At 42.6% G+C, this 16,196-nt stretch overlaps 1 protein-coding gene across 3 annotated transcripts in view; it reads right to left on the bottom strand.

Moving 5' to 3' along the window:
• LOC147104332 (protein phosphatase PTC7 homolog) overlaps window positions 1-16,196 on the bottom strand; it is a 51,222-nt gene that overhangs the window by 23,966 nt on the left and 11,060 nt on the right. For all 3 annotated transcript variants that reach the window (XR_015072315.1, XM_085961575.1, XM_085961577.1), the window contains exon 2: window positions 3,711-3,890. Coding sequence is in view for 2 of the 3 variants with exons in the window: in XM_085961575.1 (XP_085817701.1) it covers window positions 3,711-3,890 (180 nt within the window). In the remaining variant the exon portion in view is untranslated. The remainder of the gene's footprint in view (window positions 1-3,710; window positions 3,891-16,196) is intronic.

The raw sequence follows: 16,196 nt of genomic DNA, 5'->3' as shown, positions 1-16,196 counted from the left end.
TATTTGTTCAAAGTCACTGCCATTTCCTTGTTTCCCCATTATTAATTCCCCAGTCTTATCCTCTAAGGGACCAACACTTACTCTAGTTATTCTCTTCCTTTTTATATACCTGTAGAAGCTCTTACTGTCTGTTTTTATATTTCTTGCTAGTTTACTCTCAATCTATCTTCTCTCTGTTTTTAGTCATCGTTTGCTGGTATCTAAAAAATTCCCAATCCTCTGACCTACCACCAATCTTCGCATCATTGTATGCCTTTGTTTTCAATTTGATGCCATCCTTAACTTTTTAGTTAGCCATTGATGGTTCATTCTTCTCAGTCTTTCTTTCTCACTGAATATATCTTTGTTGAGAGTTATGGAATATCTCCTTAAAATGTCTGCCACTGCTTATCTATCATCTTACCCTTTAATCTATTTTCCCAGTCCACTTTAGCCAACTCTGTCTTCATACCTTTGTAATTGCTTTTAAGTAAGTTCAGGACACCAGCAGTTTGAGACCCAAGTTTATTTGAAATTCTAACAATGCTATGATCACTCTTCCCTGGAGGATCCTTTACTAGGAGATTAATTAATCCTATCTCATTACACATTACTAGATCTAAAATAGCCTGCTCCCTGGTTGGTTCCACAATGTATTGTTTTAAGAAACCATCCCGAATACACTCTACGAACTCTTCCTCAAGGCTACCTTTGCCAATTTGATTTGTCCAATCTATATGAAGATTAAAATCGCCCATGATTATTGCCATGCCTTTCTTACAAGCCTCCATTATTTCTTGATTTATACTCTGTCCTACAGTGTAACTACTGTTAGGGGGCCTATAGACTATTCCCACTGGTGACTTCTTTCCCTTACTCTTATCTCCACCCAAACTGATTCTACATCTTGATCTTCTGAGCCAATATAATTTCTCACCACTGCACTGATCTCATCCTTTGTTAACAGAGCTACCGGGCCTCCTTTTCCTTTCTGCCTATCCTTCTGAAATGTCAAATACCCCTGAATATTTAGTTCCCAGCCTTGATCACCTTGCAACCACATCTTTGCAATGGCTATCCGATCATACCCATTTATTTCTATTTGTGCCGTCAACTCATCTATCTTATTACGAATGCTGCGTGCATTCAGATAAAGCGCTTTTAATTTTGTCTTAGCATTTTTCCCTACTCTGACTCTACTTTCTGATGCATTATGTTTATACACTCTGTCCCTTCCCATCACACTCTGGTTATCATTACCCCTATCACTACCCTGCACTACTGCCTTCTTCCTCTGGAACTTTTTTAATTTCCCCTCACCTGAACTCTCCCCCCAACTATTTAGTTTAAAGCCCTATCTACAGCCCTAGTTATTCGATTTGCCATGACACTGGTCCCAGCATGGTTCAAGTGAAGCCTGTCCCAACGGAACAACTCCCTCTTTCCCCAGTACTGGTGCCAGTGCCCCATGAATCGAAACCCATTTCTCCCACACCAATCTTTGCGTCACGCATTCGTCTCTGATCTTATTTACCCTATGCCAATTTGCTCGTGGCTCAGGTAGTAATCCAGATATTATTACCTTTGTGGTTCTGCTTTTTAATTTAGTCCCTAGCTGCTCATAATCCCTCAGCAGAACCTCTTTCTTTGTCTTAACTGTCGTTGGTACCTACGTGGACCACGACAACTGGATCTTTCCCCTTCCACTCCAAGTTCCTCTCCAGCCCAGAGGAGATGTCCTTAAACCTGGCACCGGGCAGGCAACACAGCCTTCAGGACTCACGCTCTTGGCTGCAGATAACAGTATCTATCCCCCCAACTATACTGTCCCCTACCACTACAACATTTCTTTTTACTCCCCAACTTGAATGGCCCCCTGTACCATGGTGCCACGGTCAGTTTGCTCATCCTCCCTGCAGTCCCTGCTCTCCTCCACACAGGGAGGAAGTACCTCATATCTGTTGGACAAGTGCAAGGGCTGAGGCTCCTCCAATGCTACCTCCTGGATCCCCATACCTGCCTCACTCATAAGTCACACCCTCCTGTCCTTGACCACAGACCAAATCTGAAGTATTTAACCTAAGGGCTGTGACTGCCTCCTGGAACAAAGTGTCCAGGTAACTTTCTCCCTCCCTGATGTATCGCAATGTCTGCAGCTCGGACTCCAGCTCATCAACCGAAGTTCCTCGAGCTGCAGACACTTACTGCAGATGTGGTCGCCCTGGATTACACTGGTGTCCACCAGCTCCCACAAGCTACAGCTGCATCACCTGCCTTGCCATCTCTATTGTATTTTACTTAATTAATTATGTCAATATCAATCAATTGTCTATTTATAGTTTTTAATCTAGATTATAACCTTGCTTAATTTATTAAGATAAGTTTAGTTAGTTATATGCTATAGGTCTTTACTGTAACTTAGCCCTCAGTCCTAAGAGAAAAGAAATACTCACCACCGTAACTTGTGCTTAAAATTCCTCAAGCTCTTTCGCTGGTCTGGCCAATTTCAGGCGAATTGTAAAGCCAGCACAAGTTCTAGGCTATCTCAATCTCACTCAACAGGAATAATCAGAGCTCTTAAATTGTTCTCTTTTGCACAACCATGCCCTTTTTAGTAAGATCAGTAGAACTGGAAGCATTGGGACCGATCTAAGGAATTCATACAATTTTTACCCGTGATTTGTGTTATTGAATCTGGATGTTCATAGTTTATATATTTTTTTTAATTAGTTTTCCACCTACATAGATATCACTGAAGTCAGGTATTCTGAGGATTTTCTGTCTCTGACCCCATAGGCGAGGCAATATCAATAGATGCATGCATTTAAAGAAAACAAAACTTTAAACATGGCTGGAGTATTTCTGCAGATTTGAAAGGATATTGGAGTCAAGAAAAGTGCAAAATAGAGTACTAGAAGGGTAAAGGTAATTCTTCATGCAAAAGGTTATTAGAATATGACATATAAAGTCAACCAATCACAATATTTAAGGGAATCAAGAAAGAGTAGGGAAAGTAGATAGTAGAATCCAATAGATAGTTCTGAGGAGTGAGGCTTGATGGGCTAAATTGCCTCCTCCTGAGCAGAGCTGAACCGGCTACGGTTTTATAACTAAAGGTGCAGCTCACCGAAATGCAAGAGGCCGCAGCTGTTAGTTAGGTTTGCAACAAAGAAATTGGCTTTGAAGAACTGAAAACAAGATGAAATGCCTTCTGAAGAGCGTAAAGATGTGATTCTACCATTGCTTGGAGAGAGAACGAACGATAGTAAGCACCGAGGGCATGCAATATAAAGGAGTTTGAGGAATGTAGAACAATATCAACTGCCAGAGTGTGGATAAGGTTGGATAATGAGCTGTAACTTATTTCAGAGCTTAAATTAAGTGAATAAATTGAGGAGCTGGCTTGAGTTAATACTTTCTTTCCAATAAAACAATGGGAGGGCCTGTACACGTGCAAACACCATCCAGCCTGGGCCAAGATGCATTTTTCTGCTCCAATGGTTGGTAATCATAAGCACATATGAAGATGTGATCAAGTAAAAATTCTGGCATGAAGTAAGTTAAACAATCTTTCAGTAATTGGCTCTTAACTCCTGCAATATAATGCAAAGAATAACATTGATAATAACCACACTGCATAGAGAAGTAAAAAGGCAGAATTGATTTTGCAGGTACAAGGAAAACCTTTCAAATACTAAATAAACCACATCTAGTCAACCCGCAGTCCTTACCTAGCAATGGTACTTTGTTCTGTAGCAATTCACAATAGCTTGCAGTAAGGATTCCGACAGGGTTGGTTGGTACAAAGCGTCCTTCCCGTACCAGACGCTCACATGTTCGCATCAAGGTCCCTGAGAATTGGGAAGGATCAACTCCATAGTCTCTCCAACCTCCAACCCCATCCGCTACCCCTGAAAGAAAAGCAATTAGTATAAAGATTTAATGTTCACTTAAACAAAAAGCAAAAGCAAACAAACAAAAACAGAAAATGCTGAAACACTCAGCAGGTCAGGCAGCATCTGCGCAGAAAACAGACGAGTTAAAGTTTTGGGCGTGGATCCTTCACCAAAACAGTGTTTCCAGCATTTACGGTTCTTGGTTTCTTAAATTTCACTTCATGGAATATGATTTTGAATTGGAATATGACAGCAAAATGATTCTTCTACTTCGGTTTCCACTACAAAAAAAACTGACTAGCCAGAAGTGTAGCTAGTTACACTGTTTTAGCCACGTGCACCAATTTTAGTATAAAACGCTTTACAGGTAAATGTACTATTTTAAAAATTCATTGATGGGATGTGGGCGTCGCTGGCTGGCTAGGCCTGCATTTAGTGCCCATCCCTAATTGCCGAGAAGATGGTGATGAGCCGCCTACTTGAACCGCTGCAGTCCATATGGTGTAGGTACACCCACAATGCTGTTAGGGAGTTCCAGGATTTTGGCCCAGCGACAGTGAAGGAACGGCGATACAGGTCCAAGTCAGGATGGTGTGTGGCTTGGAGGGGAACTTGTAGGTGGTGATGTTCCCATGCATCTGCTGCCCTTGGCCTTCTAAGTGGTAGAGGTCGCAGGTTTGGAAGGTGCTGTTGAAGGAGCTTTGGCGAGTTGCTGCAGTGCATCTTGTAGATGGTACACACTGCAGCCACAGTGTGCCGGTGGTGGAGGAAGTGAATGAAGGTGGATGGACTGCCAATCAAGCAGGCTGCTTTATCCTGAACTTGCGAGGGCTTTTTTGGGGGCTGGTCGATGTGTGGGCCGGGAGCCTGGGACTGGATTTGGGTTGTCGGCAGTTGGAGAAGCCTAGGCCCGTTTTGCACTGTTTTTTAAGCTAAACATTTCTAGCTTTTAATACCTTCAAAGATGAAAGTTAAAGTACTTATAAAACATTTTTGGTAAATCTTTTTTTTTTTTTTAAAAAAAGGAAACTGACCTGGATTACGAAAGTTTTGAGCTGCCCTGGCTGCTGTATAATGGCTGACAGATCCCGGAGATGAAAACGATTCATCCCACCCCCACACACACAGATTGGTCAACCATCAGGTGGCTGAACTGTAGGATTGGTCAATCATGACGGCACAGGATTGGTCGACCTTGACGTCAGTCAATGCTAATGAGTGGAATTTTGAAGGTTTTTTGTATAATGTGTGAACAATTTTTGTCCGACCGAAAAGTAAATACACTTATGACCGTTCTGGAATCGTAAGCTTTCTTTGGATGTAACGCACGTGTAGGTACGCTCTATAACTTTAGAGTGTATAGCCGGACAGACAGAAGGACAGACAGACAGATCGATCCTTTTATATATATATCCTGAATGGTGTCGAGCTTCTTGAGTGTTGTTGGAGCTGCACTCATCCAGGCAAGTGGAGAGTATTCCATCACACTCCTGACTTGTGCCTTGTAGATGGTGGAAAGGCTTTGGGGAGTCAGGAGGCGAGACACTCGCCGCAGAATTCCCAGCCTCTGGCCTGCTCTTGTAGCCACAGTATTTATATGGCTGGTCCAGTTCAGTTTCTGATCAATGGTAACCCCCAGGATGTTGATAGTGGGGGATTCAGCAATGGTAATGCCATTGAATGTCAAGGGGAGATGGTTAGAGTCTCGCTTGTTGGAGATGGTCATTGCCTGGCACTTGTGTGGTGCGAATGTTACTTGCCACTTGTCAGCCCAAGTCTGAATGTTGTCCAGGTCTTGCTGCATATGGACACGGACTGCATCAGTATCTGACGAGTCTCGAATGGTGCTGAACAGTGTGCAATCATCAGCGAACATCCCCACTTCTGACCTTATGATGGAGGGAAGGTCATTGATGAAACAGCTGAAGATGGTTGGGCCTAGGACACTGCCCTGAGGAACTCCTGCAGTGATGTCATGTGATTGAGATGAATGACCTCCAACAACCACAGCCAACTTCCTTTGTGCTAGGTATGATTCCAACCAATGGAGAGTTTTCCCCTCGATTCCCATTGACTTCAGTTTTGCTAGGGCTCCTTGATGCCACACTCGATCAAATGCTGCCTTGATGTCAAGGGCAGTCACTCTCACCTCACCTCTTGAGTTCAGCTCTTTTGTCCATGTTTGGACCAAGGCTGTAATGAGGTCAGGAGCTGAGTGGCCCTGGCAGAACCCAAACTTCATTTGCTTTACTTAAAACATACCACCAATGTGAAATTTGTAGTCATTCTTTCAAAAAATTTTGGAATTCTGGCATGAATTTACCAGACACAGCACATCTTAGTGCAGCTTCGAGTGGTACTTCGACTTCATCAGTAATTGCTGAGAATGTTAACTCAGACAACCAAGTTCAGCCTAACATGAAGCACAGCTTGGCAACGGCAATTCTTAAAACTGGATATGCACCTCCAATCAGGACATCTTGCAACATTTTCAGCAGAGACTGTCTCAGTCATCTATCTTACTTTGTAATGTGAGCAGATCCATTTCCAGTCCACTTCTGTGCAGAGCACTTCCACTAATTCTTGGGAGCTCTGTGCCAAAATGGAGTAGATCTTTCAGGCCAGACTGAAACCATTGAAATCAGAAAATCTAAATTTTTCTTCAAGCACATTTTGAAGCCAAGCAGCATAGTAATCTCTCTCAAAATCATGCTCAGCTGCATGTTACTGCAAATTTGGGGAGTAATGTCTTGTTCTTCCATTTAGCAAATGAACAGTTTCAACTTTGCCTAAAACTCAGTCACATTGTCAGCCACAAACCATCATTTCCTTTCCCCGCACTTTCACGCATGACAATTGATATCGGTGAAAAAGAACAAATAACACTTCCTATCTTCATTTTCAATTTGAGAGATGTTGTCCAGTTCACCTTTGTCAAGGAGAGTTTCTAATTGGTTGCAGCAGTTTGACAGACCTTTCCAACACTTTGCCCCCACGCAGCCAGTGTATATTAGTGAAGTACGAATTTCTGAATAATGGGCACCAGTCTCTTTCAGCAACTCAACAAACTGCCAATGGTTTAGCACATGTTTACAACCGTTCCATCGCATGTTTCAATGAAGCACCAACTGCCATCTGAGCATACAGCTCTCTTGGGGAATTAGTGAGAAACCAGCAACTACTGTATACTTCCAATCTCATTTTTTTCCAAGCAATGTAACAAAGCCAGAGTTTCGACCAATTATAGACGATGCACCAGTGGTGACCGAGACCAGATCATCCAGGATTTGCTCAAACCTTTCAATGATGTTTCACAGCAGCCAAAAGCTCAGAACCACATGTGCAGTGTTTCAGTCCCATAAGCGCCAACAGCTCTTCAAGTTCAAAGTCTTGCTTGACAAACTATACATATAACACTAACTGGGCAGTGCCACAAACGTCTCATGATCCATTCAGTGCAAGTGAAAATGCAAGAGAATCTTTCAGCTCAGCTTTCAGAGATTTGATGCTGCCAGACAGATCCAGCAGACAACAAACTGTCTGATGGCTCTGCTGTAGCTCTCGAATTTTCTGCAGAATGAAGTTTCTGATTTTTGGTTCATAGTTTTCCAATAATGTGCCCATGATTGTCATCATAATTTCTTTCACCATCTCTCTATCAGAAAACGGTTTCTTTTTTCGCACAGAATCCAAGTTGCAAACACAAGAGAATAGTTTCAGAACCATTCTCGGCTGACAGTTAATTTCGGTCACAAAATTTCATGCACTCTTTTCTGCCAACCAATTGGAAGTTTTCTGTCAAACTAAGATGTTCAAAACATTTCTTAAATGATTAACCTTCTCAGCAAACGACTGCACAAAAGGCAAAGTGGCTTCTTGTCAATTTCTACAGCTGAAAACAGAATTTACCACTCATTATGAAATTTGTCTGACTTTCACCCAATGTCAACCTTTTTTGACTAGAGGTGCAGTCAGCCAGCTCTCCAAAAGAACGATTCACAGAATGTAATTGTTTCCAGTGTTCTTGTCACAAATCTGTCCATTTGTAAATCTATTCAATCCTTTATTCATTTTTCTCTCTGTATACTATACGGTTGGATGCTTCTTGCCCTTTGCCAAGACGTGCCTTGTTAGAGCTGCTTGTTATTGGCTGGGCTGGCTTTCTTCTGCGGCAATTCTGATCGATCGAGCTGACAATGATGACAGCGCCCTTCTCCATACAATTTTGCTGGTGTTTCCATGATGCTGAAGACCATCGTTTTCACCATTTTAAAAGAAAACCAATAAGCAGTAATCAAGGAAAAAACACTCAACACGCTCTGCTTTTGATGTACCATTTTACCAACAAACACAGAGAGGTTACAGTACATGCACATATGCCACTCGAATGAGAGTACTGAAATCATTTTATATGCAGTTCTGACCAGCTGCAGCACCACAATTCTTTCCTCTCTACCAGAGCAGAAATATAGCTGGGATCCCACCCTCATGTATAGTTCACCATGACCCAGTAAATGGGTCAGGGTTGACGATGCAGGCAGAAGTTTCGTCCCAACTCACTGTCGGTGACAATCCTGCCTTTAAGGAAAAATTGCACTCCCTACTCTACAGTGGGCCAGAAATTCGTGACCAAATGTGCGAGTACGGTCGAGGTACTCACGCATCTGGCCGTTGGAAATGCCGGCGTTCAGCATGCACAGCGCATGCGGGGAACGCCGGCATTTCCAGACCTCGGAACGAAGGGGTTCATAGGCACAGCGCGTGCGACTGCACAGGCAGCGCTTGCACAGTGAACTTCGTAGATTTCATTCATAGATTCAGTGAGGGTAAGTCCTTACAAGTTACACTTGAAAAAAGCAGGTGTAAAGTTGTTCCAAGGCTGCGGAGGAAGATATATTTTATCGTGGAGCTTCTGAAAGGCAATATTTTTGTTTGGGAAAGGGAGGGAAGTTATTTTAAGTAAGTTTTAAAGTTTAAATTTTTTTTTTTTTTTTTTTAAAAACAACAGGTTTTCAGAACGGTAGGTAGAAGGAGCAATTGTGGCTGTGTGAATGGAATGTGAAAATGAGTGTTCTAAAATGAGTAATGTAACATTTCCAGCACTTTTAAGAAAAGAAACTTTTCATCAGTAATAATTAATTATGTATGTATGTCCGCATATATTCCTTTACGTATATGTATGTATGTTTTATATTCCTTTACTTGTGTATGAATGTATGTTTTTAATTATGATTTTTCAATAAAAGTTACTTTCTCTGAAAGTCATAATTAAATAATACATTCATACACATAAGTAAAGGAATATATACATAACACGCAAAGGAATATATACAGACATACATACTTTCAGAAGCTCCACAATAAGAAATATCTTCCTCCGCAGCCTCTGGAGCAACTGTACCCATGCTTTTTTCATGTGTAAGTTGTAAGGACTTGACCTCACTGAAAGCATGAATGAAAGCGGCGAATTTTACTGCGCACGCGTTCTGCCTCTGAACCTCTTCGTTCAGAGGACAGGAAATGCCGGTTTTCCCCGCATGCGCTGTGCATGCTGAAAACCAGCATTTCCTCCGGCCAGACGCGCAAGTACCCCGACCGTACTCGCGCATTTGGAAGGGAATTACTGGGCCAACATTTTACATGTCAATAAAATGAAAAATTTAACAATTGCACGATTTGCCCCCTCGCATCTGCGACTGAGGGTCCAAGGAGGTGCATTGCGCAGGAGGTCATCGTCGTACGTATCCTCACACTGTTCCCTTTCGGGAACTGTATGAAGTGGTGGAAGGATTTATGGCCGTGATTAACGCTCATTCCGTAACCGTAACCATCTTTGAACCAGCCATTAGGGTGGTTAGTCCTATGGCGTGAGGGTTTTACGGGCTCCCACAACCCATCTAGGGGGGGGGCCACCCACACCCATGGACGCAAGTATCCCGCTGGATGTCCACCCAGAATTTATAGTTGGAGCTCCGACTCCACTTGCCGGGACTGTCTGGCGTGGGGTGTGAAACCCTACCCCTTCTGGCCCAGCGGCGGGGATGCTTACTGCTACGCAAAAGGCCCACTCCGCACAAAAGGTGACACCCATACGTTTCCTGCGCCTTTTCCCTCCCCGTGACTGGAGCCCTATGCTGCCACTTGAAAGACCAAGCTATCATCTGCCCTTTTTGCGGCGCCTTTGACTTCTCATTACCAATGATGAGCAGGCGCTGCGCCTCCACCTCCTTGAGGAGATTGCTGAGGTCATCATCAGTTCAATTGTGAGTTCTTTTAATGCCGTGAATTGTGCTCATTCCAGCCATTTCACGTTGCTAATCGGATTGGGCCTTTGGCATAGCGGTAGGATCCCCGCCGCTGGGCCAGATCAGGGTAGGGTTTCGAACCCCGCGCCAGACAGTCCCGGCAAGTGGAGTCGGAGCTCCGGCTCTAAATTCTGGGTTGACATCCAGTGGGATATTTGCGTCCGTGGGTGTGGGTGGCCCCCCCTCCTTGTATAGCTTGTGGGAGCCCGTAAAACCCTCCCGCCATAGGACTAACCGCCCTAATGGCTGGTTCAAAGATGGTTACGGTCACGGAATGAGCGTTAATCATGGCCATAAATCCTTCCACCACTTCATACAGTTCCCCAAAGGGAACAGTGTGAAGACACGTATGACGACGACATTGCTAAATAAATAAATGGAATTAAAAAAATTCTTTTAGGGCTTTTAAAACTCTTTAAATTGCTTTAATTCTGTTTAAAACTACTTCAGATTCTTCAAAATAATGTAAACGTTTTTAAGTTTATAAAAGTTACCAAAATCTTCAAAAAACTTCCAAAAACCTATTTAAACTGCTGCTTTGCATGTAAAAATGCTTAGCAGCTTGGCAGAAACATTGGGGGCGTGTCCTGTTAAACTGAGACCTCAAGGGGCGTGTCTCAGTTGCACAGCGCGCTACAGGCTTCGCGCTGGCTGCACTCCTGGGCGGCGTGACGTCATACGCTGCCCAGGATTCTTCTTTTTGAAACACGAATTCCAGGCGTCCCTGGAGGTGATCGGCAGGCGCGTCGGGTAAGTGCAAATCGGGACCTTGCACGCGTGGCAAGCCCCGTTCACGAATTTCTGGCCCAGTATCTCTGGACCATGTTGTAGTACAAAATGGAACTAAATATTTTCCAAAGTGCTGTTTAAGAGTCCATTCACACATTCAACAGGGCAAATGCAGCCTGATTCAATGTGTAATAGCATTACATTAAAACACAAGTGGGATCTCCCATGGCTATGCTCAGGCAGGTAGGTGGCCTGCAGCATAGTTATAATATCTAGCTGCTAAGATGGAGCTATGTTAAACCCAGCTGTGTCTTTAAGGCCACTTCAAGGTGGTCTAAATAGGCAAATCCAGGTAATTGCAAATTGCTGAGGTCATTTACAGGTTAACTGTAATTGCTTGAACATTTCTGGCTCCAGGTCAAAAGAGCTCAGCATAAAATTACACCATTTAAAAAGTTTGCACCTGTAATGTCACACTCAGAGAGAGAGAGAGACATGTTCTCCCGATGGCTCAATCAGTTGTTGGGCAATATAAACCAAGGTGGTCCAAGGTTTAATCTATGCTCCATGAGGAGTTAGCGGATCTCACTGGGGTACTAGCAGGGACGCTACAACTAGCTCCACTACTCCGAGAGCTCCAGGTTGATTGTTATGATTGGATTCCCATAAGACTCCATGTGAATAATGTGCAGTTGAGCAAGATACTACAGGGCAACTAGTACCTGTGGAACTATACCCCAGAAAAGTGAAGGGAGGAGAAAATTAGCCAGTGAGAAAGCAAAAATCATTTATAAAACCACATCTTGCATACACGAAGAATGCCCTTTGCTCAGAATAAATGTAATGGTTGTGGTCAAACTGTCTATTCACGAATGGTGCTGAATCTATAGATCAGGTTACTTGAAACAGACTGTGTTCAGTACTCACATACTGTTGAACACTGTCCACAAGAAAAACAGCCTTGATTTGTATTGTACAACATTGATAGTCGTGTTAAGTTATTTTATATTGAAAAATACAATAAAATTTAAAATGTTATTTTGGGGAATACTACAACAAACTGAAAAGATAGCCAGCATAGCAAAACCAATGATTCACTGAATATTCTAAATTATAATTTAGGGTAGGGCTGGTGGAAAATAAATATGCCAAGTAGCAGCATGGATTGCTCCAGCATGTAAAAACATTTATAGATTTCTGCATATGCAAAACTGCTCTTGGTACCCATTTGAATCAAAGCTGCAAATTCACAGTAAAGATCAAGAATCATGCATATAAACTCCCGTGAAAACAAATTTAATTCTAAAGTTTTGGTTGGAGTTTCTAGTGTACCAGATTCTCAAACTAGTACAAACACTAGGTGCCAATTCCATACTGTTTCAGTTATTAAACAAAAGGACAAGATTAGAATAGCTGGTGCATGAAATGATTTGATGCAGTCTTCTGCATAACAGAACGAGATTCTAGTTGGGTCGCAAATGGTGTTCTATCAAAACTGACAGTACAATACTAGAGGTTGTTGCAAGCAAAGCGGAGGGAACTCGGCATAGTATTCCAGAGGATAGTGTGCAATGGCTGAACAAGTGGTTACCGAAGGAGCGGGGGGGAGCAAATAAAAGTCTGTTATAGAAGAATGCATGCAGGGAAGTAAGGCAGTAGAAGATTGCTGCAGTAGAGGTGGGGCAAGACCATGGAGTGCTTTGAAACGAGGACAAGAACTCTGAAATCAACACACGAGCACAGGGAGCAAGTGGAGCTCAAAGAGAACGATGGCAATGGGAATATGGCACTTAACACGAATGAGGACACGGACTGCAGTGCTTTGGACAATGCAGCTTGCAGAGGATTGATGCAGGGAGGCACTTCTATCATGCATGTCTTTCTGTTGTCTTGATTAGTCTGAAATGTTCTGAACTGGCTTCATCTCTGCTTGGAACTTCTGTCAATCTATTATTCGAGCTACTAAATGAGACCATTGAAAAGAAGCTTCAACTGCTGTTTTCCTACCCCTTCAAGTCTCTTCTTGTAACTTCTGAGAAACCCAGCTACCCCTCTTTGTTCTGATGTTCGATTTGCTATTTTCCTAGCGAAAACAATTGATATTTCTGGCTTTTTTTCTCCCCCAGCTCAAATCTCAACCTTTTTGGTAAAGAACCACTTAATTGCTCATTTCTGTTCAACCATTATGACAAACATCAAGTTTGACCCCTCTCCCAGATCAGTCAGATTCTTTGCTCTCAGACGACTTCTGGTTCTGATGGTATCCCTGCCAGCATCCAAGACATGCATCCCCAGGCCTATGCAGTTGCTTCAAACGCATCACTACTCCAGCTTTCCTTCTCCTTGGAAGTTTGCTCACCTTTTTGCAGACTTACCAGTTATCTTAACGGGAGAAACATGAAAATCTGAACAGTTTTTTTGGTGAATCTTGGCTAAAAAGTTCAAGAACTACTGAACTAGACAATAACCTGTGATATTTATCAAGGACAAGCACGTTGTGTGAACAAGCCGTGACCAAACGCAGGCTTAAAATGTAACATTTTACTCCGGAGCTTTAGGATTTTACCTGAATGAAATTACTATGCCCATTCACAGCAACTTCCAAGAGGCCACACTTTAAATCAAGTCCACTCCCAAAGAACATCGTCATGGCCTTATCGGTCGTCACATCTCTGTGGCATTTATTGCCTGCTGCCCAAACATTGCACTTCCTGGCCACTTACCACTTTGCTGCACCTGTTCTCTATTTCTGAGTCTAAGTCTTGGGCTCCTTCCACAGCCCAGCTGCTTTCGACCGAGGTCACAGCCCAACGCCCCCACCTCCAGCCCCACTCTTAACTGCCCAAGAGCAGCTTGGTCTTCCCAGTCTCGAGGCTTTCCACTAGAGTCCTTGCAAGCTAGTCATTACTTGGGAGCCTGAAATTTATAAGCATCTGCAATTATGCTCTGATTGACCGCAGCAATGTGCAAGTATACAGTTACACAGATGTACCGATTTAGATCAGTGGCTTTTTAATGGCATTGTGAAGGTTAGCAACTAAACATCACAACTGTGCGCCTGTCCAGAGATCCACTAGTTGCTGGCTAACATTTATCCCTGAACCAACACCACTAAAAAGATTACCTGGTCATTTATCTCAATGCAGTTTGCGTAATCCTGCTGTGCACAAGTTTCCTTTGGGACATCCTGAGACTGTTCTCTCAAATTATTGCTTTTAGTCACAAAGTTTTGCCTCACCGTCCAAATCAAGGCCAGAGAGATTAGGTGCAGGTTGGTAGTTAAAACTCAGGAATCATTCCCTTACCCCCCACCCCACCCCACCCTTCCCCCAGTATGCGTAGGGATACTGCTGGAGTTTGAGCAACTTAAGCCATGTACTGGAGCACACCACCGCTAAGATTTCGATTGTTTGTCCAGCCTACCTATTGCAGCTTTGGACTGCAGAGTTACCTGGAACAGAGTAGGAAAAATCCCACCCCTAGTAGCAGGTCTAACCCCCGCCCTCTCTCCTGTCCAGGTTTCATTAATGAGCCAGGTTGATTAGTCAATTATCAGTGCCCTAGAGTACTGTCTGCCTCAGGACACTGATCTCATCACTACTTTAACTTGTTTATACTCGTGGAACAAGTCAACTTCTCCAAACCGTAAAAGATCGTTATGTTTGTAACTAGTTTACTTTATGAATGGCTAAAATCAACAAACAGGTCAGGGAAACAGACACCAGTTGGATTATTTTACTTCTGTAGATGCCTTTAAAATAAATAAGCTGTAGTCATTACATAGACTATACAGCACAGAAACAGGCCATTCGGCCCAACCAGTTGATACTGGCATTTATGCTCCACTCGAGCCTCCTCCAGTCTTTCCTTATCTATCAGCATAATCCTTTATTCCCTTCTCCCTCATATGCTTGTCCAGCCTCCCCGTAAATGTATCTATACTATGCACCTCAACTACTCCCTGTGGTAGCGAGTTCCACATTCTCACCACACTCTGGGTACAAAAGTTTATTCCGAATTCCCTATTTGATTTCTTGGTGACTATCTTATATTGATGGCCTCTAGTTATGCTCTTCCCACAAGTGGAAACTCTCTGTCTACTCTATCAAAACCTTTCATAATTTTAAAGACCTCTATTAGGTCACTTACTTTTTCCAAGAGAAATGAGACCCAGCCTGTTTATCCTTTCCTGATAGGTATAACCTCGCATTTCTGGTATCATCCTTGTAAATCTTTTTTGCACCCTCTCCGGTGCCTCTATATCCTTTTTATAATATGGTGACCAGAATTGTACACAGTACTCCAAGTGTGGTCTAACCAAGGTCCGATTGTCCACAGTACTCCAAGTGTGGTCTAACCAAGGTCCGATACAAGTTTAGCATAACTTCTCTACTTTTCAATTCTATCCCTCTAGAAATAAACCTTAGTGCTTGGTTTGCTTTTTTATGGCTTTATTAACCTGCCTCGCTACTTTTAGTGATTTGTACTCCAAGATCCCTTTGTTCCTCTACCCCGTTTAGATTCTTATTTTCCAAGTAATATATGCGTCTCCTTATTTTCAACAGAGTCCAGGAAAAAGATATTCCGCTAATAACTAAGAACAAACTAAACACTAATGAGACACCATGTTCTTGGTTTTTTAGCAGAATATCTTTTTCCTGGACTCTGTTGAACACCGTTTTAAATATTTCCCATTGCTGTTCTATGTCATTGTTTGCCAATATTGTTGTCCATTTTATTCTCTCTGAAGAGCCAAATTATTTATTTAATAGCACACAGCCTGTCAAACAAAAAAGGCAAGCACCCTCTGGCAGTGTTCCTTAACCTATCCTAAGGAAGTACCAGTAAACGCTGGAAATACATAGCGTCCGAAAAAAACAGCATTTCAGATTCAAAGCCTTTGCCAGAACTGGAAAATAATTGACACCTTTATAGGACTTGAACAAAACAAAAAAGGAAGAACAGATAAAAGTCAAGGGCTAGATATACTGTTAGAGTGTGATCGCCTGTGAAAACATTATTTATTTAAAAAGCTGGAAATTGGTCAAGAAGTACTTGATGATGTACAAAGATCACCTCAGTGAAAGGCATTCAAAAAACAAAAGGGGAGCCAAAACAAAGAAAATTAAGTTGAAGGTGGATGGATAAATGGCAAAGAATGTGCTGGGATGATAATTTGCATTTATATAGATATCTCAAGGCACTTTACAGAACTGAGCCAGTGGGCGAGTTGTCCATTTTATTCTCTCTGAAGAGCAAAATTATATATTTAATAGCACACAGCCCG

Source organism: Somniosus microcephalus, chromosome 19 (genome assembly GCF_052327205.1).
Source record: "Somniosus microcephalus isolate GS21.2 chromosome 19, FLI_Smic_1.0, whole genome shotgun sequence".
NCBI classification, from domain to species: Eukaryota; Metazoa; Chordata; class Chondrichthyes; order Squaliformes; family Somniosidae; genus Somniosus; species Somniosus microcephalus.
This window is presented reverse-complemented; position numbering and strand designations above follow the sequence as displayed.